Raw genomic sequence first — 24,325 nt, 5'->3', positions numbered from 1 at the left:
CACCGCCTATTGTCCCATTCAAAATAAAACAATAAAAAAAAATACACATATTTAGTATCACTGCATTCAGAAATGCCCAATCTATCAAAATCTAAAAATAGTTAATGGGATCAGCAAATGGCGTAACGAGAAAGAAAAATCATAATGCCAGAATTTTTTTTCTGCTCGCAACATTGCAATAAAACACAATAGCAGGAGATCAAAACATCATATCTACTGCAACATGATATCATTAATAATGTAACCTCAGCATGCAAAGATTTAACCCTTACCCGGCCTCAGATCACGAAAAATTGAGACACCTAGCATCTTGGAAAATGGTGCCATTTTTTTTACAGACTTTGGATTTTTTCATCACTTAAATGAAAAAAAAACCTATATATGTTTGGTATCTGTGAACTTGTAATGACCTGGAGAATCATACTGGCACATTAGTTTTAGTATTTAGTGAACATGGTAAAAAATAACAATTGTTGAACTGAACTTCTTTTGCAATTTCACCGCACTTTGAATTTTTTCCCTGTTTTCCAGTAGGTTATATGGTCAAATCAATGATGTTTTTCAAATGTACAAATAGTCTTACAAAGAACAAGCCCCCATAAGGGCATATTGATGGAAAAATAAAAATAAATTCTGGCTATAGAAACACGGGAAGCAAAAAGCGAAAATGCATGAACAGAAAATCCCAAGGTTTTGAAAGGGTTTTTATTATTTTTTTTTTTTATATAGCGCTAACATATTCCGCAGCACTTTACAGTTTTGCACACATTATCTTCACTGTCCCCGATGGGGCTCACAATCTAAATTCCCTATCAGTATGTCTTTGGAGTGTGGGAGGAAATCGGAGAACCCAGAGGAAACCCATGAACGGGGAGAACATACACACTCTTTTTTTTAGATATTGTCCTTGGTGGGATGTAGGGAGGAGGACCACCACAGAGTGTCCGGGCCAGAACCAAGGGGACTGCCATCTGAATTCCTAAGGAAACAGTACCCAGGGAGCAGAGGAGGAGAATGGACTGCTGAGAGTGACAGTACAGCAACGGGAGGGGCGAGTATAAAAGGGACAGTGAGCATGCAGGGGAGTCAGTTGGTGAAACATCAGACACGGAGCAAGAGACGGAGGGGGTGTGAGATAGCGGGAAGGACACTGATAGTTGAGAGAAGCGACCAGCAGCAGAGGGTAGATGCGCAGTGGCCCTCAGGAACGAGGCGCCGAGCTTACCGACAGGGGACTGTCTCTTCACCCCAATCCCGGGTTACGGCCTGCCCCCGGTCATCCTCAGCCGTTACCGCTGAGCTTGAGCCCTCTGCGGCCTGTCTGCTCCCTCTCCCGGCTGCTGCCATTCCTCTTCAGCCTGCTGTTGTGGCCTGCCCGCTGCCACCCGCGGACGCTGCCGGTTCACATCAGCAAGTGGTTGCGGCCTGTCTATCACCGCTCACAGCCGCCTTCACCACGCTGCAGTCGGCAGTGGGGGCCTGTTCCTCGTCAACAGAGACACTCTGCACACAGCCCCAGACTGTGCACGTGGCCAGTAAACCGCCACTCTTGAGCACTGCGACACCACCCTGCTTGGGAACAGGAGTCCCATTGAACTCGCTAGCAAGCGCAACCCCGCTGTTACAACAGGGGGTTACTTCATCTCAGGACTCCATCAGGGCCTGTTGTGCCCCAACTCTTCCAGCTGGGCCCAGCAGCTGTGATGCCAAGGCAGGCTCATCAAAGACTCCACAGCAGCCTCATCAAACACTCCACAGCAGCCACATCAAAGACGCCAAAGCAGCTTCAACAACGCAGCTTCCACAGAGATGCCGAGGGACATCAGGACGGATAAGTGACATTATAGAGTATAAGGACCTGTAGACTGCCATACCGTGGCCCCATAGTAACTGGCCTCGGCCGGGTTAGCCGTGTTCTTTCCAAATAGTGTTTGGTTGTACTGAGTCCCTGCGAGGACAACTGTTGTTACCCCTTTTTGGTTGCTTAGTATAGCCCTAGCGGCTTTAAATTATAAAGAGTTTGCTTTTCAAAGTTCAACCAGTCTCGCGTCTCGTCACTGCATCCTGCGAACCTGCTGTTACCTACATTTGGCGTAGTCAGCATGATGAAGTCTCCGAGCGCGGACAATGACGCCCCAGACCAGGGCAGGGCCGTGAACTCAACAGCTGACGAGGGCCCTCGTTCCAGCATTTCGTTGGGGGCAATGCTGAGCAACCTGCCTAGGTTTTCCGGCTCCAATACCATGCTATGGAGCTGGACAGAACGAATGCGGGGGCTCTTTCAAATGCACCCGATGACTCCTGACCTGGAAACAGAAGTAGCTCTCATAGCATTAGACAGGGAGGCTCGGAATTCAGTTATGTTAAAACCCTCGGGACACCGCAACACCTTTGATAAGGTTTTGCAGATTTTAAAACAGACTCGTGGGGACCCAACCAACATGGGAGAGTTAAGAACCTGGTTGTTCAGTCGGATGCAAGGGGAGGGGGAGACCATCACCCAGTATTTTAATGTCCTCCAAAAGTTACACACGGCCATCAAAAGAAAGGACGGCGTAGGGGTAGGACCTGTTGACATTACACTACACGACCTGTTGGTGACTGGACTGCGGGACCCGTTGGTAAAGCAGGCATTACGGGAACAGATTAGAATGAATTCACGTATAAACTTTTCCGAGGTAGGAAGTCAAGCACGTGCTCGAGAGCAAGAGCAGGGAATGGCGGTCCCCATGGGGAAGGTCGGAGTGTGGAGGCTTCCCTGAACGCAGTTGCGGAGCCTCAATGGGTAGAGGAAATGAAACAGGAGTTGAAGAACATCCAGGGCGAGTTGGCTGAAGTGAAAAGAAGGACGGAGTCCGGGACTGGACGGACTAGTGTTAACCCTGGTCCTTGGGAACCCCGCTCCCCCCGGGCGGTTGGTCTGCACAGACCCGGTACTATGAGTGCGGGGAGCCGGACCACTTCGCCCGAGAGTGTCCACGGCATGGGAGATACCCACCTCAGCGGCCATTAAAACTAGAGGGCTCCGGGCTGGGGGGACCCATGATTAGGGGTGGTGGAAGTCCCGAAGATTTGGTCGCAAAATGTCCGGTGGTATGGGCAGAAGTAGAGGACCAGGCAGTCCAGTGCCTAGTGGACACAGGGTCACAAGTGACAACTATAACTGCAACTTATTTCCATCAACATTTTCCTGAAGCAGCGAGACCCCAGTGGGACCAATGATCAGACTGGTAGCCGCCAATCAACTACCGATCCCTGTTGCTGGGGTGGTGTGGGTACAGGTGATGCTGTGCGATAAATTCCTCGGCCGCAGAGGAGTGGTTCTGACCAACGGAGAAACTGATAAACAGCACCCAGTCATTTTGGGCATGAACATACTGCGGGAGTTTGGCAACCTACTCCTCAAAGATCCCACACATGAGACCTTGAAACAGTGGGGTTCCCGCATGGCCCAGGGACATGTATTCTAGCAGTTGGTGTGGGAAGCACAAGTCTTCCAGAACTGCCAGGAGGGCGAGGCCCTGGGCAAAGTCATCGCGCCAGCGGCTCCCCTGTTTGTACTTCCCCCTGGACAGACAGTGGTGGCCCTATCCATCTGAGCCCCGATACCATTTGAGGGCGTGCAGATGCAGGTGGAGCCATGCTACTCGGAGTGCTTACCCCCTGGCATACTGGTGGCTCGTTCCCTGACCACAGTGCAGAAGGGTATTGTCCTGGTGCGCTGCGTCAACCTTGAAGACCTAGACATCGTCCTGAAGCCCTGGACAGAACTGTAAGCTAGTAAGGCCTTTTGAAGATGTGCTACCGGCCCCTGCGATTCAATTGAGAGTGCAGTCCGAGGACTCTTGGGAAGTAACTATCCGGACTCTGCAGGCTACCGAAATTTCAACTCAGGAAAAGGGTCGAGACATCCTGGAACAAATGCGGGCCGAGCTCTCTGGACTAACTGTGGCCCAGCTCTCTCAGATAAAAACACTGCTCGGACAGTACCACGAGGTATTTGCTAGCCATGAGGAAGATTTTGGATGTACCATCGCCATCACCCTTGGAATTCCCAAGGCAGTAGCAGCCCCCATCCGTGAACGATATCGACAGATTCCTCTACAACTCTACCAAGAAGTGAAAACTTTGCTGGCCCAAATGCTACGAAAGGGAGTGATTCAAGAAAGCCAAAACCACTGGGTAGCTCCCATTGTGTTGGTCTGCAAAAAGGATGGCACCTTACGATTCTGCGTGGACTATCGAAAGCTGAATGCTTGCACCAGCTATGACTCGTACCCATTGCCCCGAAGAGAAGAATCCTTGTCCGCCTTGGGGAAGGCGACATACTTTTCTACTTTGGACCTGGCCAGTGAGTACTGGCAGGTGCCCATGTCAGAAGAAGACAGGGCTAAGACGGCATTCATACTTCCCATGGGACTATTTGAGTTCAATCGCATGCCATTTGGACTGGCCAATGCCCCGGGGACCTTTCAGCGGTTGATGGAGCGATGTCTGGGAGATCTCAATTTTGAGGCCACGTTGATATACCTGGGCAATATCATCATTTATGCTGCCACTTTTGAGAACCACCTGAAGCGGTTGGGGCACGTACTCGGCCGGCTGCAAAAGTACTGGTTGAAGGTAAAACCCCAAAAATGCCACCTATTTCGCACCCAGATAGAATATCTGGGTCATGTCGTCTCGGCGGAGGGCGTAAGGCCATCCCAGGGAAAGGTTGCTGTCATTCAGGGATGGCCTACCCCAGAGACGATAAAAGACGTGCGGGCCTTCCTGGGGTTGGCTGGATACTACCGTCATTTCGTAAAGAATTTTGCATGCCGGGCTCGAGCCCTGCACGACCTGCTGAAGGGGGTTCCCACTGGGGCAAATGAACGAAAAATCCAGTGGTGACAACCTCAAGAAGAGGCCTTCCAAGACCTTAAGACTGCGCTTTTGGATGCTCCGGTATTGGCTTATGCGGATTTCTTGCAACCGTTCATCCTGCACACTGACGGGAGTCGTCACGGGCTGGGGGCTGAGTTGTCACAAGTTCAAGACGGCCGGGAGAGAGTGATCGCGTATGGAAGCCGCTCACTCCATGATTCTGAGCGCAACCCTGACAATTACAGCTCTTTTAAGCTTGAGCTCCTCGCAGTAGTGTGGGCCATGACGGAGAGGTTCGCAGAGTACCTGGCGGGCTCCGAGCTAGTGGTGCGGACCGACAATAACCCGCTGGCCCATTTGGAAAATGCCAAACTGGGAGCTCTGGAACAAAGATGGGTGGCCCAGATGGTGAAATTCAACTAGAGAATGTACACGCTGATGCTCTCTCCAGGATTCGACACACAACCCCAGGGAAGAGTCGAGACGACGAACCAGAAGGGGAAGAGATGCCGTTTGCCCTCACCACTGCCATGCTTACAGCTGCCACCCAGGAAGTACCTCACATGGAGAACCTAAGGGACATGCTGGAACAATCCCGGGATAAGTGGATCCAACAGCAGCAAGAAGACGAAGAAATTGGGCTTCTCTGGAAATGGGTAACCACTGGCAAATTGCCCACTGACTCCCAAAGACAGACTTTGACTCAGGACATGTTGCTGATGTTACAACAATGGGAGAGACTGGTTATCCGAAAGGGACTATTATATCATAAAATGACATCACGAACAACATCTATGACGAGTTGGCAGGTAGTTGCACCCGGAGCCCAACTTAACGAACTGGCTCGAGAAGCCCACGAAAAAGGGGCTCATTTCGGAACTCAAAAGACCTTGCAATGTTTACAACAGAAAATTTACCATCCATGCTTGCATGCTGTTGTGGACGAGACTTGCCGGAACTGTCGCCTATGCGAATTAGCTAAACCGCCCGCACAGCGAGCCCCAGTACAAACAATCGTGACCTCAGCACCCCTTGAGCTTCTGACGGTGGATTACCTGACCATTGGTCCCGCATTCCAGGGGTATGAACACTGCCTCATCATGGTAGACCATTTCACTAAGTTCGCTGTGGTCACCCCCACTCGAGACCAGACCGCAGAGTCGGCCGCCTCTGCAATTTGTAGAAACTTTATACAAGTTTACAGCTGCCCTCAACGGATACATTCCAATCAAAGAGCATGTTTTTTGGGAAAAATAATGGAGGAACTACACCATCTCTACGGTATTGACAAATCCAGGACAACGCCATACCACCCACAGGGAAACGGGGCCTGCGAGTGATTTAATCAGACTTTAACCCAAATGTTGCGCACTCTGGAAAGTGGCAAGAAGGCCCGTTGGCCTGAATATGTCCCTGAACTAGCATGGGTCTATGAAAACCGAGTATATCGAGTTACCGGCTATACCCCTTATTCCCTGATGTTCGGATGCAAGGGCAAGGGGATCACGGAAGTAGAGTTTGACCAAGAGGAACCTCAGCCCTGGACTGGGGTATCATCATGGGTCCGAAATCACCGGCACAGGCTGCAAACTCTTCATCGAATCGTACATACCAAACTTCAAGATTTAGAACACCCAGGAAAGAGTTCATCTTTGCCTCCTGACCTCCAAAGCGGAGACCGAGTACTCATACTAGACCAACAACCCCAGAACAAATTAGAGCCATGCTGGGAAGAGGGTCCCTATCGGGTCCTATGCCGTATAAACCCTGAATGACCTGTGTATGAAATACAACCCGAGAAAGATGAAACGTTGCCTACCCACGTAGTGCATCAGAATATGCTACGCCTCTGTATTTCCACCAACCCGAAACAACCTGAACCTGCTCCTCAGGGACCTGGACGACGAAGAAGACTTCCCCACAATAACCAGGGGCTCTCTACTCAATGATAAACCAACTGACACAATTAGCCTGCCCGAACCAGCTAGCCCACCACAGACCAGCACCCCAGAAGACTCCACCCTAGGCGAACTAAGACGCTCCGAGCGGTCAACATCCGGCAAACCCCCCGAACGATACGAACAGGACCAATTCATATGGCAACAAAAATTGACACCTCCGCAGATCACCTCAAGCCTACTGAGGCCTTCGCCCGAGTACTGGCAAGCTTACAGGATGGGGGAGTGTAGGGAGGAGGACCCCCCGCAGAGTGTCCGGGCTGAAACCAAGGGGACCGCCATCTGAGTTCCTAACGAACAGTGCTCGGGGAGCAGAGGAGTAGAATGGACTGCTGAGATTGACAGTACAGCAAGGGGAGGGGCAAGTATAAAAGGGACAGGGAGTCAGTTGGTGATACGTCACTCTCCCAGCTGCTGCCATTCCTCTTCAGCCCGCGGTTGCAGCCTGCCGCCACCCGCGGACGCTGCCGGTTCACGTCAGCCGATGGTTGCGGCCTGTCTATCACCGCTCACAGCCGCCTTCACCCCGCTGCAGTCGGCAGTGGGGGCCTGTTCTTCATCAACAGACACTCTGCACACAGCACACAGCCAGTAAACCGCCACAACCATTGAACTCGCTAACAAGCGCAACCCCGCTTTTACAGCAGGGGGTTACTTCATCTCATGACTCCATCAGGGCCTGTTGTGCCCCAACTCCTCAAATCTTCAGCAGCTGGGCCCAGCGGCTGCGACGCCAAGGCAGCCTCATCAAAGACTCCACAGCAGCCTCATCAACAACGCAGCTTCCACAGAGACGCCGAGGGACGTCAGGATGGATAAGTGACATTAAAGAGTATAGGAAAGATGTATATCTTTGTACCGTGTTAGCCAGTAGATAGAAAAATATTCAGGATTGAGAGTCCTCAGTAGTTGATACCTTTTAATGGCTAACTGAAAAGATGGTAATACATTGCAAGCTTTCGAGACTACTCAGGTCTCTTCATCAGGCTAGACTAATACAAAATCTGAAGTCACATATTTATGCACAATACAGCCTAGAAAAAATGCAATAGATAAGACAAGTGACGTGAAGCAGAACTATCAATATGGGAGAGAGAGAAACATAAATATAAACATTGGACCAGTTCATAGATAAGGAGTCTGGATGTTTTATAGTCCTCTGATTGGGGTCTAGTTCTGTGTTGTGATGCCCCGCAAGGTTTTAAAAGGGAATTCCTTAATTGGTGTAAAAAGACATAAATCCATGCGACACATTCATTCCAGCACTGAGAGTGTCAAAGTTCGTCATAAATTTGTACTCCCAAACTCGTCTCTCTCTCTGAGAATTGAAGTTACCTTTCAATACCAGTAATTTCATATCCACGCTGCTGTGATCAGGGATACAGAAATGTTTTGCCACAGGTAGATCCATTCTTTTTTCTCTTATTGTGTGACGATGAGCATCCATCCTTGTTCTAAGCTTTTGCCCTGTCTCCCCCACATACAGACCCCCAGTTGGACATTTAGTACAAATAATTAAGTACACCACATTAGATGTAATGCAGCTGAAAGTACCTGGGATCTTGTAGTCCTGATGTGAGTTGGGGATCTTTATCTTGTCCGTGGTCATTATAAATGGACAGGTTTTACATTTTTTCTGGTTGCAAGGAAAGGTTCCTGCAGCTGTTGGAGAGGACAGGGAGCTTCTGACAATGATGCTTCTTAAATTTGGGGGCTGCCTAAAACACAGCAGTGGGGGGTCTGGAAAAATGGATTTTAATCGGGCATCTTTTTGTAGTAAAGGTTGTAATTTCCGTGCAGCTCCCCTTAGCACCTCCAGATTTGGGTTGTAGGTGACTACTAGAGGCACTCGGTTATTTTCTTCTTTAGCTTTGTAATGTAGCAGGTGATTCCATGACAATCTGGTGGCTCTTGTAATTTGGTTTTCAATTGTTCTTGGATGGTAACCCTGATTCAAAAAGGTCTTTTTGAGGCGACCAAGGTGTTTGTCTCTATCCATGGGGTTGGAACATATACGATTGTATCTGATGGCTTGGCTATAGATAATAGAGTTCTTTATGTGTTTTGGATGGAAACTGTCCCATTTAAGGTATGTTGGACGGTCGATTGGCTTCTGATACAGGGATGTCTCTATTTCATTGTTTTTTAGCTTAATGATGGTGTCCAAAAAATTAATCTCGGTACTGGAGTAGTTGAGTGTTAAATTCATGGTGGGATGAAATTGATTAAACTGTTCGTGGAACGTCTTTAGCTGTTGCTCAGACTCCGTCCAGATGATTAAAATATCATCAATGAAGCGGTGGTAGGCCAGGGGCCTGATGACAAAAAATCGCTTTCAAGCTTGGCCATGAAAAGATTTGCATACTGTGGAGCCATTTTACTTCCCATAGCTGTGCCAGTCTCCTGTAGCTAGATCCTGTTGTCAAATTCAAAGTAATTGTGGGTGAGGATGAATTTTATAAGTTTCACCACATTACAGAGTATAAGGACCCTTAGACAGCCATACCGTGGCCCCATAGTAACCGGCCGGTTAGCCGTGTTCTTTCCAAATAGTGCTTGGTTGTACTGAGTCCTTGCGAGGACAACTCTTGTTACCCCTTTTTGATTGCTTAGTATAGCCCTAGCGGCTTTAAATTATAAAGAGTTTGCTTTTCAAAGTTCAACCAGTCACTATTGCTTTTCAAAGTTCGTCACTGCATCCTGCGAATCTGCTGTTACCTACAGGGATTCGAACCTAGGACCCCAGTGCTGCAAGGCTGCAGTGCTATCCACTGAGCCACCGTGCTGGCTGGCCCTTAAAAGTCACCATCATGTCTATTTCAGTACATATCCAGTAAGTTACAGAAGCCAGTGGAAGTCTGTCATATTTCACATCACCTAAAACAAACTCTCATGTGAGGAGTCAGAGCTTGGGCTTAGACCTCAGTGGAGCTTCTTGCTTTACTCAACTCCACTAACTTATGTAAAATTGTAATCACTGATAGCTAAAACCAAGAAAAGTGTTGTCTTGTTGTCTGTCTCTTTGCTCTGAAGGAGATTAGTGACCTTTCTAGAGCTACTTATTGGATGTAGCTGCTCTGTAAGTCAATGTCTGACCCTTTAGAAAGCTTTACAATGTGACTACAGATATTAACCTAGCCAAACAGCATCCGAAGACACCTGTTTCTGGGAATTTGCCCCTCATCAGTACAGAGAAAGATTTGTCTATCTGAATGACCTACCTTTGGAGATAGTTTTCAGAACTCTGGAAGAAAGCTAATGTGCATGTTCTTTTCCATGAAGTATTGCTAATAAGTCTCCATGCTCTTGGACTACATGCTCTTGGCCTGAACCCATCTTGTGGTCATGGCCTTGCTCAGTGCAAAAGTATAGAGTGCTGCATACTGATTAGTCGGGTTCTGTCCGGGATAATGCATATCACATTCTTGACCGCCACTCCAGACAAAGATGCTGGCGAATTCTCACATCTCGCATCACCAGTGTCTGCGCCAGGAATGGCAGACAAGTATGCAAAATACATACTCCCGGGTAGACTCTCAGTGCATGCTCTGGGAGGATTCAGAAAGAGGGACTGCAGACTTGATTGGACTACCTCTTTAATGAAAGCTAATAACCAATAAATATATATGAAACATAAAATAAAATAATTTCAATAAAATAAAAATTACCCTCAAAAATACTTTTTCTTTTTTGTGTTTTGTTATAGGTGCTTCAGCTGAGTCTAATCATGTGCATCATCTTACACATCCCCATATAGCTCAAGACCCTTTACTGGGGCAAACCTTACTTGTAAGTTCCATGTCTGCATCTCTACACACAGAACAGATCAGTAAGTATTTTAGTAAAATATATTACATTTAAAATTTAGTGTCCAACATTAATAATATATATGTGTAATGTATGTACGGTATATTAGTTTTCCGGTAACATTTGTGCACCTTGTTACCTCTCCCTGTGGCTTGACATATCAGGAGTTGAGTAGTATGAGATTATATACCTTGAAAAAATTCAGATTGGACTTGGTGTCCGCTGCTGAATATGTGCGTATATATGGTGTTCCAATGTGTATGATGTGAATTACAACCTGTTGATGATTTTGCTAGTATGTCACAATAATATTGAGTTCGAATTATAGGAAATTGGAGTTCTTAATTAAATATGAGGAAAGGTGAGGACAATTGAGGTATTATACAGATTAAATTCATAGAATTAGTGAAGAAATCTGCTTTGTTGTTCTTTTTTAATCACCATTTGAAATTTCCTGCCAATTAGATTTTGGTGCACAGGGGCCAGACTGTGCACTCGGTCTTCTCTTCCCTGTCTTTGATTCCCCAACCCCTCTTCCTTCGTCTGGTCTTTGAATGACAGATAACTACTCCTTCAATTACCTGTCTTCTCTGTTTAAAGAGGAGATTTCATATAAAGGAGGCAAGTGGAGGAATCGGGAATCACAATCATGGAGGAGAAGACCCAGTGTGCAGTCCGGCCCCTGTGCACCGAAATCTATATAGCAGAAAACTTCAAACTGTAGTTAAAGAAGAACAATAAAGCGTATTTATTTACTAAATGTATCAATTTAATCACGATTACAGCACCATTACAGCCATGCCTTTACTTTACATTACAAAATTGTGCTGACAGGTTCTCTTTAAGGGAGGCATATGAAATCAGTGACAGAACCTCACAAATGTAAAACATTTTGAAACTATGACTGTATCAAAAACTTGGTTGTCCCATCACATTTCAGCATTGCCTGCTGACTGACTGTCGGCAACAATGCTGCATAACTTTTCTGCAGGTAATTGGAGTCTCAGTGTAACATGATAGTGGTTTTTGTATTAACAAATTTTAGGTTATGTTTCCATGGAATATTTCTGTTACAAAAAAATTATAAATTATCAGGCTTTGGATATCAAATCTCAATGGCTGGACTGAAAATCCACACTACATATACACCATGTCATCACAGTGTACAACAGAAGAATTAGCAATGCAATTACTGAACTGTATGTAGTCCATGAATAAGAAGACAGTAGTTGTCCCAAATTGCTTCCGTCTTCTCCTTGAAGACTGACTGCCGGAGACTGTTAGTGTGAGGGAGGGCCAGGGCCATAGTCGTGGCTGAGAGTCAGCACGCTAGCACGCCCTGGTCTCCCGTCACATGAATATAGTGTCCCCTATGCAGCATACCTTCTGGTTCAACTTCTGCACTGTCAGGGTCCCATCGGGCTGGCTGAAGTTCCACTTCTGCCATTTTTGAGTCCATTTCAAAATTTAAAACGTAACACTTTACTTTCTTGTTCTCGCAGCACACCCTTTTCAGATTCAGCATCAGCATAGAGTTCCATACAGTCCACATTCTCCACTTTTCTTGCACTTCCTTCTAAGTCCTTCAGTACATTACGGGGTCTTACCGCTGCTTGCGGTAACGCAGCATCCTCCCTGTTCAGACTCTCTGCGCTTGGCCATTCCCTCAGCCATTTTGCCCCGTGTCTGAGGGCATCAGCCTATGTGATGATCTGCCACAAGATGAGCGACCTGCGTCCTTGTACTGCTCATGACAATTTCTCAAGCTTCTGCTCCACACTGTTGTCAGACTGCTGTTGTCTTTGCTGCTGCTATCTTCCTTGAACGTTATGGAGTCCAGCCACCCTACACGGGCCCTCTTTCCCTACTGGGCTCACAGCTTCACTCCCTAGAAACTCCCCTAGCTTACCCATTTCTGTGTCCTCCTAAGTTAACTATGTACACTACCTATTATTCTAAGGTGTCATGTGCCCCATCTAGTGGCCAATCTAAGGTAATGCACTTTCCCTATCTCCACATGTATATACAATGCTCAAGAACATATCAAATCAGTATATATACATTACATACAAATATGTAGCAGAAATAGGTACATCAAAATACTCACATTAACTGGAAAGGACTTAAAGGGGTAGGGATATATAACAGTTTCTTCACCCCCTTACACTATATTGGCAGAGGAGGAACTTTAATCCCTTGTGATAAATTTAAAGTGGTGCACGATTAATCCCTTCTTGACCGTGCTATTTTCAGGTTTTAACTTTTTCTCCCCTTCTACCAACAGCCGTAACTTTTTATTTTTCCATCCATTTTGCCTTATGATGGCTTATTTTTGTGGGATGAGTTGTAGTTTTCAGTGAAACCATTCTGTTTACAATTCCATGCACTTCAAAACGATAAAATAAATCTGAGTGTGGTGACTGCTGTGATAAAACACTCCGGGATCGCCTTTGCTGGGGTCAAAGGTCACGTGCATTCAGCATGAAACTCAGGCGCACAGCCGGGGTCCGGGTATAACTGACACTGGGTCAGGTTTATTAACGGTGAAAGCAATGCATAAAGAAAAAAAAACATAAAACAAATCCTTGCCTGTCCGGCACTAACTAAACAAAGTACAACCTAACTACCAACTGGCGGGCTTCTCCCGTCCAGCCAAACCACAGTTGCAGTGGGCACTGCTTTCACTCTTGTGTGTCTCTCACACAGACAGGCTCTCTGTGTTCCCAGGCTGAGACACTCACACAACCACCTGGCATCCTTTTATATCCGCCTCCATTATTCATTAGTCACCAGGTGAGATACTGACCAGACTAGGCCACATAGGGAAGGTATCTGGGCGAGATATACCTGCCCTCATCCACTATTCCCACATGATTCTCACATACCCCCCCTCTGCTCAGACCACTCCGGTTGAGCAATGACACCCACCAAACAGTGCACTCGGGACAGGGCATCTGCATTCCCCATCTGTGCCCCTGGGCGGTGCTCCCCCGTAAAAGTGTAGGCCTGCAGGGCAAGGAACCACCGGGTCACCCGGCTATTCCGTTCCTTGTTCAAGTGCATCCACTTGAGAGGCATGGTCAGTGATCAGCCTGAACTTTCAGCCCACCAGGTAATATTTGAGGGCCTCTAGAGCCCACTTAATGGCTAGGCACTCTTTTTCTACTACCGCATACTTTTGCTCATGTTTGTTCAGCTTCCTGTTGAGATAGAGGACTGGGTGTTCCACTCCGTCCCTCAGTTGTGACAGTACGGCCCCGATACCGGTATCAGAGGCATCCGTTTGTACCACAAACTCGCTGCAGAAGTCCGGAGTCACCAGTACTGGTTGAGAGCAAAGTGCCCGTTTTAGGCTATGGAAGGCTTCTTCAGCCGCTAAACTCCATTTAATCATGATGGAGTCTTTCCCTTTTGTAAGATCCGTCAGGGGGGTAGCGATAGTTGCAAAATTGGGTATGAACTGGCGATAATAGCCGGCGATCCCCAGGAAGGCTTGCACCTGCTTCTTGTTGACAGGTTGCGGCCAGTCCTGAACCTCCTGAATCTTATCGAGCTGGGGTTTAACAATACCCCTCCCAAATACATATCCCAAATACCGGGCTTCTTCTAGCCCGATGTGACATTTCTTGGGGTTCGCGGTTAGACCTGCCTTCCACAGGTCATCAATCACAGCTTGTACTTTCTGGAGATGAGTCTCCCAGTCCAAGCTGTAAATGACAATGTCATCCAAATAGGCCAAAGAGTACTGCCTATGTGGCCTCAGGACTCGATCCATCAATCTCTGGAAGGTCGCCGGTGCTCCGTGCAGTCCAAACGGCATATACACATACTGAAATAAACCTTCCGGCGTAGCAAATGCCATCTTTTCTCTGGCAGCCTCCGCAAGAGGGATCTGCCAATACCCCTTTGTTAGGTCGAGGGTCGTAATAAACTGGGCTTTTCCTAACCGATCTATTAACTCATCGACCTGGGGCATAGGGTAGGCATCAAATTTTGAGACTGCATTCAGTTTCCTGAAGTCATTGCAGAACCGGATGGTGCCGTCCGGTTTAGGAATTAGAACAATCGGGCTGGACCAAGCACTGTGCAATTCCTCAATGACTCCTAACTCTAACATTGCCTTCACTTCTCGGGAAACGGCTTCACGGCGCGCTTCCGGGATTCGGTAGGGTTTTACGTGAACTGTGACACCAGGTTCCGTTACGATGTCATGTTTCATTAGCGTAGTCTGCCCGGGTTTTTCTGAGAAAAACTTTTGGTTGTGAAGTAGAAACTGCCTGACCTCAGTCTTTTGCTGCTCCGAGAGAGTCTCTGCAACCCGTACCTCCGGTACGGTATGCGAGCAGACAGGACGGGCCAGCTCCGCTGACAAGGCAGACCGATCTTTACAGGGTTTTATCAGATTTACATGATAAATCTGTTCAGGTTTCCGTTTACCTGCCTGGTATACTTTGTAGTTTACTTCACCAACTCTTTCCTTGATCTCAAAGGGCCCCTGCCACTTTGCCAGGAACTTACTGTCCACCGTGGGGACCAGGATCAACACCCTATCTCCGGGTGCAAACGTACGGATCTTGGCGCCCCTATCATAGATTCTTTTTTGGGCTCCTTGAGCCTGCATCATGTGTTCTATGACGATAGGCATAACAGCCGCAATACGATCCTGCATTTGTGTGATGTGATCTATCACCGTTTTAAATGGAGTGACCTGACCCTCCCAGGTTTCTTTTGCAACGTCTAACAGTCTGCGAGGACGTCGGGCTTACAATAACTCGAAAGGCGAGAATCCTGTGGAAGACTGGGGTACTTCCCTGATGGCAAAAAGCAAATACGGAAGTAAATAGTCCCAGTTCTTCCCATCCTTGTCTATCACCTTTCTCAGCATCTGCTTCAGAGTTTTATTGAACCGTTCGACCAACCCGTCTGTTTGAGGGTGATACACGGATGTGCGTAACGGTTCGATTTGTAACAATCGGCAGAGCTCCTTCATTACCCTGGACATAAAGGGGGCCCCCTGGTCAGTGAGTATCTGTTTTGGTATGCCGACCCGACTAAACACATGCACCAGTTCCTTGGCAATCGTCTTGGTGGCCGTGTTACGCAAAGGGATGGCCTCCGGGTAACGAGTGGCATAATCCATGATGACCAGGATATGTTGGTGTCCACGTGCAGACCGTGGAAGGGGCCCAACTAAATCCATCCCAATCCTCTCAAACGGGACTTCAATAATAGGTAGGGGTTCCAAAGGGCTACAGAACCGGGGTTTAGGTGCAGAGGCTTGGCAGTCAGGACAAGACTCACAATATACACGAATATCGTGATGCATGCTTGGCCAAACAAAACAGTGTAATATCCTTTCAGTGGTTTTCTGGACTCCCAGGTGACCTCCCATCACATGTCCGTGGGCCAGGTCCAGCACCTGCCGCCAGTAGGGTTTTGGCACGACTAATAGTTGCACTGTGTCTTCCACCTTTTTCTCTATCTGATAGAATAAATCATTCTCCAGAACCATGTAAGGATATGCCAGCCTAGAGCCAGGTTCTACGGGTACCCCATTTATCACTTTTACATTTGTCCTAGCCTGAGAAAGGGTAGGATCCTTTATTTGCTCGCTTTGGAAGTCATCTTTCTGAACTTCTAAATCCGGCAAACAGGGAGGTGGATGGCTGTCGGCCTCCTCCTCTTCCCTGGTCTCCTCCATATCACCCGCCAAGACTGAAAACGGGAACTGCAGGTCATTTCCAGCAGATTCTTCCCCCGAGTCTTCCGGGGAGACCTCTTCCAGGGGTTCGGACCCACACGTGCCCTGGGAGAAGAATCATGTACACTATTACCCTGGGGTATCAACTGATTCTCCCACAATTGCCAGAAGTGGGGAAAATACCGGCCCAGGATAACATCATGCAACAACGCCGGGATGAGTCCCACTTTATGTTGCACAGACCCATAGGAAGTAGTAATGCATATGACCGTGGTGAGGTACGAACAGGTGTCTCCATGCACACACGTTACAGAAAATTTGTCTGATGGTCCAGTCGGGGCTGACACCAGACTGGCCTTCACCAGAGTCACCACACTTCCTGAGTCTAACAATGCCACCACATTTTTTCCATCAACAGTTAAATCACACAAGTGTTTTTCCACATCCTTTTGACCGGCGTTCACACTCAATACCCGTGCAACCATAGACATGAGGTTTTAGAGTCGGTGACTTCGCACTGCATGGGTTCAGTAGTGACCGGACAGTTCGCAGCAATGTGTCCCATCTCTTGGCAGCGGAACCCTTGCTTAGACCATAGTTCGTTACTCTCGGCCTCGCAGTTCGGGCAGTCCCGTTATCCTCCCCCACTGTCTTAGGGATTTTTCCTTCTCCCCTACTCCCTGGAACAGTCTTACCGGTTCCACGTGGAGATGATGAAGAACGAGGTGGGGTAGCGTCGTCTCGGAGTCCTTCCGCCATGGAGTAACGTTCAACCAGATCCACCAGTTGATCTGCCGTCGTAGGATTTCCATGGCTTACCCACTTCCTCAGGGCTGGTGGCAGGGCTCTCAGGTATTTGTCCATGACGACTCTCTGGATTATCTCTGGCGCTGTCAACACCTCAGGTTGTAGCCACTTCTTCATCACGTGGATCAGGTCAAACATCTGTGACCGTGGTGGTTTATCCGGCTGATAAGTCCATTGATGCACTCTCTGTGCACGGACAGCGGTCGTCACTCCCAGCCGGGCCAAGATCTCGGGTTTTAGTTTGTCAAAGTCCTGCGCGGCTTCAGGCTCTAAGTCATAATATGCCTTTTGGGCTTCACCGGAAAGAAACGGGGCAATCAGGCCGGCCCATCGTGCCTTCGGCCATTTTTCTCGCACCGCCGTCCGTTCAAACGTGGTCAGGTATGCCTCAACGTCATCTTCGGTCATCATCTTCGGTACCGACTCACGTGAATCACTCTCGACTCGGCTTCCAGGTTAACCTCAGGTAAGCTTGCCAGATGCTGCGCCACCTGCTGGAGAAGCGAACGATCGGTAGCTGTCATGTCCACCAACTCCTTCAGCTGGGCCATCATCACCCGATTAGCTTCTTGCTGGACGGCGGAGGACTGTACCAGCGCTTTCACCACGTCCTCCATGCTCATGCTTCTCACGTGATGCCCGCGTTCTCCACCACAATGTGATAAAACACTCCGGGATCGCCTTTGCTGGGGTCAAAGGTCACGTGCGTTCAGCATGAAACTCAGGCGCACAGCCGGGGTCCGGGTATAACTGACACTGGGTCAGGTTTATTAACGGTGAAAGCAATGCATAAAGAAAAAAAAAACATAAAACAAATCCTTGCCTGTCCGGCACTAACTAAACAAAGTACAACCTAACTACCAACTGGCGGGCTTCTCCCGTCCAGCCAAACCACAGTTGCAGTGGGCACTGCTTTCACTCTTGTGTGTCTCTCTCACACAGACAGGCTCTCTGTGTTCCCAGGCTGAGACACTCACACAACCACCTGGCAACCTTTTATATCCGCCTCCATTATTCATTAGTCACCAGGTGAGATACTGACCAGACTAGGCCACACAGGAAAGGAATCTGGGCGAGATATACCTGCCCTCATCCACTATTCCCACATGATTCTCACACTGCCCAAAATAATACAATTCTGTAATTTTTTTTGTGCAAAAATTACTTGGAAACATGATTCAAAACATTTTCTGAGACGCATAATGTCTTAGATAGATATGTATGAGGGCGTGAAATTTTTGAGAGTTGATGTTTTTATTGATACTTTTTTGTGGTAGATATAACATTTAGATTTTTTAATTGTATTTTTGCAGTATTGTTGCAACCATAAAACTTCAGTCCTGGAGCATTTTATTTTTTTTCGGATCAAGTAGTTAATGTTCTATTTTGAGAATTGAGATTTTTACAGATGCAGTAACAACAAATATGTTTACTTCTTTATTTCTTTATTTTTAGTGTAGTAAAAGGAGAAAATTTTTAAATTTATTTTTACTTTTTCTATGTTTTATAACATTTTGTTTTACTTTATCTGTTAATTCCTCTAGGGGACTTTAAAGGGTGTCTGTAATCCCCAAACTGCAGATTAAATGGTCTATATAATGATGCAGGAGACTCAACTCCTATAACAACCATACTAACATTGGACCTGTTACTGGTACAATGCCTGAGAAAATAACTTTTTACCCCTTAGTGACCGGGCCAAAATTTTAAATCTGACCAGTGTCACTCTATGTGGTAATAACTCTGAAATGCTTCAACACATCCCAGTGATTTTTAGACTGATTTTATGTGGCACATTATACTTTTTGATAATGGTAAATTTAGTTCAATGTTTTTATCAATATACACAAAATCTAACAGAAAATTGACAAAAATGTAAAAGAAATTTGCACTTTTCAAACTTTGAATGATTATCCCTATAATCCAGATAGTGATATCACAGAAAAACCTTAAAAAATAACATTTCCCTCATGTCTGCTTTACATCATCACCATTTGAAAAATATTATTTTATTTTGTTAGCATTTTTGGAAGTTTAAAAATGTAGCAGTGATTTTTCATTTTTTTCAAGGAAATTTACAAAGTTTATTTTTTTAGGGACCTATCAAGGTTTGAAGTGACTTTGGGGGTCCAGTACATTGGAAAACCCCCCAAAGTGATATCATTTTAAAAACAGCACCCCTCAACATATTGAAAACTTCTGTCAGGCAGTTTATTTACCCTTCAGGTGATTTTCAGGAATTAATGCAGACTGATATGATAGGAATGAAAAAATTCATTTTCACCATGTAAATGTCGCTAACATCTGAACAGGCCACTACAGCCGGCAGACTCTAAGGCCATCATTTGTCCATTAATTGCAATGGCAAACATCAGGACCACCCGAAAAAGATCTCAGGGTGCCAATGAGTTTTGTAGAGGGAGCATCTAAGGGGTTAAACAGATATGGACAGTGCCAACACTGATCGTTTGTGATACAGTAAGTTGTTGGATGTAGTGTACAGCTGACAGCTGCTGGATTGTCACCTGTATGGGGATGCTATTCTCTTATATCTCAGGCTGGCAGCATTCTGAGAAGTGAGCACTGTCAGTCATAAGCTGAGAAAGGACCCCAATATGCAAATGAGGAGAAAATTAGAGTTGAGCGACTTTAGTCGGATTGGGTTTCATGAAACAAAATTTATTTCAGATGAAACTGGTCCTACTAGGGCAAAAAAAAGTCGGAGTTTCGTCCGAAACCCGATCCCATTGCAAGTCAATGGGAAATAAAAGTCGGCATTGAGCGGATGACATTCATCCACTCAATGCCGACTTTTATTCCCCATTGACTTGCATTGGGGTCAGGTTTTGGACGAAACTCCGACTTTTTTTGCCCTAGTCGGACCAGTTTCATCTGAAGCAAATTTTGTTTCATGAAACCCGATCCGACTAAAGTCGCTCAAATCTAGAGAAAATGTTGCACTAAACTCTTGGCCACTCCAAGGGTGCATCAAAGCCTCCTGATTTGCATATGAATTGAGTGTTATTTTCTTGGGCACTGAACCAGTAACAGGTACAATGTTAGTATGGCTTCTATAGGACCTTTGGGGAACTCAGCCCCTATAACAACCATACTAGCACTGTAGCATTGAGTTCTTTATAAAGCTGTACAGTCCATTTAAAATGTACTTTGGGGGTGAGAGACTCCCTTTAATCTGTGATTGTCCAATCACATATACTATGTAATACAATACAACAATATTTCAACATACTGTATATATAAGAAATCATGGTCTCCTATGAACGTCAGACAGAGGAATACCATCATGGCAGGCACAGAGGTCTTCAGTAGACACCCTACGGCCATAGCGCATTATGAAATGGGATGTCTGCCAAGCCAAATGAGCACTGTAAGTGGTGCTGCCAGAGAGCAAAGTTTTAGTGGTTTAAGCCATCATTAGAGACATTCTGATTGTATAACTTAGCAATTGTCTACTGGTAATGATGCAGCTCAGTTCCTGAGCTTGTATCAAAGAAGGGGGCATGCAGAATAATGTAAAGGTGTGTCATAGAACAGGAAGGGGATAATACCTATGAGCAAATGTCTTAGGCCTGTTTCACACTTCCGTTTTTGACCATCAGTCTAAATCCGCCGTTTTGCAAAAAAAACGGATCCGCCTTTTTTTTGGCGGATCCGTTTTTTTCTCCATTGATTTGCATTACCGGCGGATCTTGACGGATGGCCATCCATTAGATCCTTTTTTTGCGGATCCGTCAATTTTTTTGCGTCCGCCGACAAGCCTGGACGGACCATGCAACGTTTTTTTTGCTGCAGGATCCACATTTTATAGTGCGCATGCCCGGAGGAATGAAGTCAGCTGGAAATTTAACCTTGAAATCATTTCTGGCAAACAGAAAAAATTCTCTCTCTCCTTCCCGGGCTGTGGTTCCTTTAAAATTCTTCATTCATCGGATCCGTAAAAAGAAAAACGGTCCGGTGGCATCCGTTCACATCAGTTAGCAACGGATCCGCTTTCCGCCATTTTGGCGGATTTTAACTGACACAAAAAAACTGAAGTGTGAAACAGGCCTAGCCTTACATTGCAATTTTAGGTTAAGATTTGTTTTACCTATTTTTGATAGTACACATGTCTAAGTTTGAGGTAATCTGGGATTGTCCATGATAGACAAACAATTTTATCCAGTGAAATTTATACTGATACTGTATGTCACATGTAAGTAAAAGGTAATGTGACTTACCTTCAGCAATGCTTTCATATATTCTTATAATAATTATAAAATATTTTCTATTTTTAATGTTTAGCTTCTCCTGAAACACCTCTACCTTCTCCCCCTCAAGGCTCAGGACAAGAACATTATAAGATATCTACAAACCATGCAACAGTTATCACACATCAGTCTATCCTGAAACAAAAGCCATGATGTTACGTTTTGTGTATAACAAAAGTTGCCTGGACGTTCATGGACACTGCCAGTTTGACCTAGGACTCATGATGGCTCCTGATAAAGGTCCAAGAAACAGAATATTTGTCATGTATATCGTATAAACCTTCTTTCATTTTATAGTGTCAGTGCATATTCTACTACGATATTTATGTCATGAATATCATAGATTACTGGACACGGGAATATATAGTAATATTGCTACTATTTGTTCTTTATGAAAAAACATTGACAAGTACGGTACTTTGTATGTGACATATAAGTTATATTCATGTCCTAAAATGTTCTACTTCTGTGCTGTACTGCAAAATTGATGTTAGAGTTGTCCTGGCTATTTAGATCATACTAGCGATTCATGTCAAATTTCAATGAAGCCATTGAGTCTTATCAAGGCTTTCCCCAACCATTCCCTAGCCATGTACACTATCCTAAAGAAACACTCCCATCAAAATTGTTATCCTCTTAATATAATGCAATTATTATATTTTATGACACTGTGTACCTATAACTGCTTATGTTGCCTTTCTACCCAGCTAATTTTTCTCTTCTCCATTAGGTCTTTGACATCACATGATTAAAAACTGACTAGCTGAATCCTTGTAAGCTCTATGTAGAAATATGAGGTCAATTTTCCCTGTATGAGTCAGAAGTAACTGAAAAAGTCCCTGGCAGAGGGAGGAGGGAGAAGCTGGGTCAGGAGTTGACGAGGGGAATGATTTTTGCATGGAAAAGAGACTTCCTGCTTCTACACAGAGCAGAGAAAAGAGAAGAGAAAAATGGGAAATTGTAAGTACAAAGTGACATAGAATATGATTGCAATATACTAAGAGGATAAAAACTTTGAAGGGAGTGCTTATTTAATACCCTAGCCAAAGCAGAGGTAGAGAGTAGTGATGAATGAGCATATTCGTTACTCGAAATTTCCTGAGCATGCTCAGCTGATCTCCGAGTATTTGGGCATGCTCAGAGATTTAGTTTTCGTCATCTTAGCTGCATGATTTGCGGCTGCTAGACAGCCTGAATACATGTGGGGATTGTCTGCATGTTAGGCAATCCCCACATGTATTCAGGCTGTCTAGCAGCCGCAAATCATGCAGCTACGCCAACAGAATCTAAATCTCCGAAGACATCCAAATACTCAGATCACCCAAGCACGCTCGGGAAATCTCGAGTAACGAGTAGAGTAGCTTTTTATTGCAGTCTCTGAGATCTAACACCTGTATGTTGGCAGTAAGGGACATTTCCTTCCAGACTCTCCTTATCTACATCCCTGCTTTGAAGCATACCTGTTTGCTTCTGCCTGTAGAAATATTGCCACTTGAGTGATGCATATTGTTCTGTCATTTTTCTTTTATGTATATGCATTTATTGCAATAGCTATTATTATTTTGTATGTTATTTGTTATTATTGGATAATAAAGTCAACAATTAGATTTGCAATTGTGGTTCCTACTGGATGAAAAAAAACATTCACTGAATGAAAATAAATGTTTACAGTACGCTTGTACATTTGACACTGTGATACTATTTAATTTTTAACATATTCTCTTTTTTCAAAGCTTGTTTACTTGTATAAAATAGCAGCAAAATATAAAATAAATGATGCAGCAGATAACAGTTGGAATAAAGCTACTATTTCTATTTTCTAAGGAGATATTCCATTTTAATAAACCGTCAGTTATAAAACCTTTAATAGTACTTAATTAATTTATACTTAATAAAGGACTTTTGAATCATATTGTTTCCATTTCTCTAATTTGTTCTTCTTTTTATATTATAGTCTATTTCCATTATTCATTGATTAGCAGCTATTAAACATTTATTTAGGAATTAACCTGAATGTTAGTGAAAATTCTTGCACAGTGGGAGTCCTGGAGCTGCACCTACCTTAATGACACATTGTAGTCTATCAATATGCAGCAATATTATAATGTAGTGAAACATTTTTAGATTGTTGTATGTCAGTTGCACTAGAGCAACATAAATTGGCAAGTAAAGTGAGTACAGGGGGAATTTACTAACACATAATTTCATACACCATTCTCAGTTCACAGCACTTTGGAGTAGAATGCAACATACCGTATTTTCCGCTTTGTAAGACGCACTTTTTTCCCTCAAACTTGGGGGAAAATGGGGGTGCATCTTACAAAGCGGACATGCCTTACCAGGTGTAGGCCGCAGTGGTGTCCAGGTGTCTCTGGGTGTCCGGCGGTGCTGTGGGTGTCTCCAGGTGCACAACCGTGCCTCCACGTGCCCAGCGGTGTCTCTGGTTCCCATCCCGGGGCTCTGCCGACATTTTGCGACAGGCCAGAGCCCCATGGCTCCCTCTCAGTTCCCTCTGTATTGAAATCTCATCTCTCGATATCTCAGACCCGAGATCACCATCAGCGCATGCGCCGCCCCCGGCGGAGGCCGCCATGTTGCCGGAGTCAATACAGAGGGAACCGAGGGAGAGCCCCGGGGCTCTGGCCTGTCGCAAAATGTCAGCAGAGCCCCAGGATGGGAACCAGAGACACCGCTGTGCATGTGGAAACACGGCTGGGCACCCGGAGACACCCACAGCACCGCCGGACACCAGGAGACACCCGGACACCCCTGCGGCCTACACCCGGTAAATGTCAGCAGAGCCCCGGGCTGCAATACAGTCCCCCCTGGCAGCAGCACAGACCCCCAGCAGCAGCACAAGCCCCCCTAGCAGCAGCACAGACCCCCAGCAGAAGCACAAGCCCCCCTGGCAGTAGCAC

At 45.9% G+C, this 24,325-nt stretch overlaps 1 protein-coding gene across 7 annotated transcripts in view; it reads left to right on the top strand.

Moving 5' to 3' along the window:
- The window catches only part of HNF4G (hepatocyte nuclear factor 4 gamma), a 259,847-nt gene extending 236,530 nt beyond the window's left edge, over positions 1-23,317 (top strand). For 6 of the 7 annotated variants that reach the window (XM_073550629.1, XM_073550628.1, XM_073550626.1 and 3 more), the window contains exons 9-10: positions 10,531-10,653; positions 21,442-23,317. In XM_073550629.1, coding sequence (XP_073406730.1) covers positions 10,531-10,653; positions 21,442-21,560 — 242 coding nt within the window. In that variant the 3' untranslated portion in view covers positions 21,561-23,317. The remainder of the gene's footprint in view (positions 1-10,530; positions 10,654-21,441) is intronic. The other variant, XM_073550627.1, reaches the window with a different exon arrangement.
- The last annotated feature ends 1,008 nt before the right edge of the window (positions 23,318-24,325 follow it).

This window comes from Dendrobates tinctorius, unplaced genomic scaffold (assembly GCF_039654945.1).
Source record: "Dendrobates tinctorius isolate UK_male_01 unplaced genomic scaffold, ASM3965494v1 ptg000165l, whole genome shotgun sequence".
In the NCBI taxonomy this organism is placed as follows: Eukaryota; Metazoa; Chordata; class Amphibia; order Anura; family Dendrobatidae; genus Dendrobates; species Dendrobates tinctorius.
The sequence above is the reverse complement of the archived record's forward strand: the minus strand, read 5'-3'. Positions and strand labels throughout refer to the sequence as shown.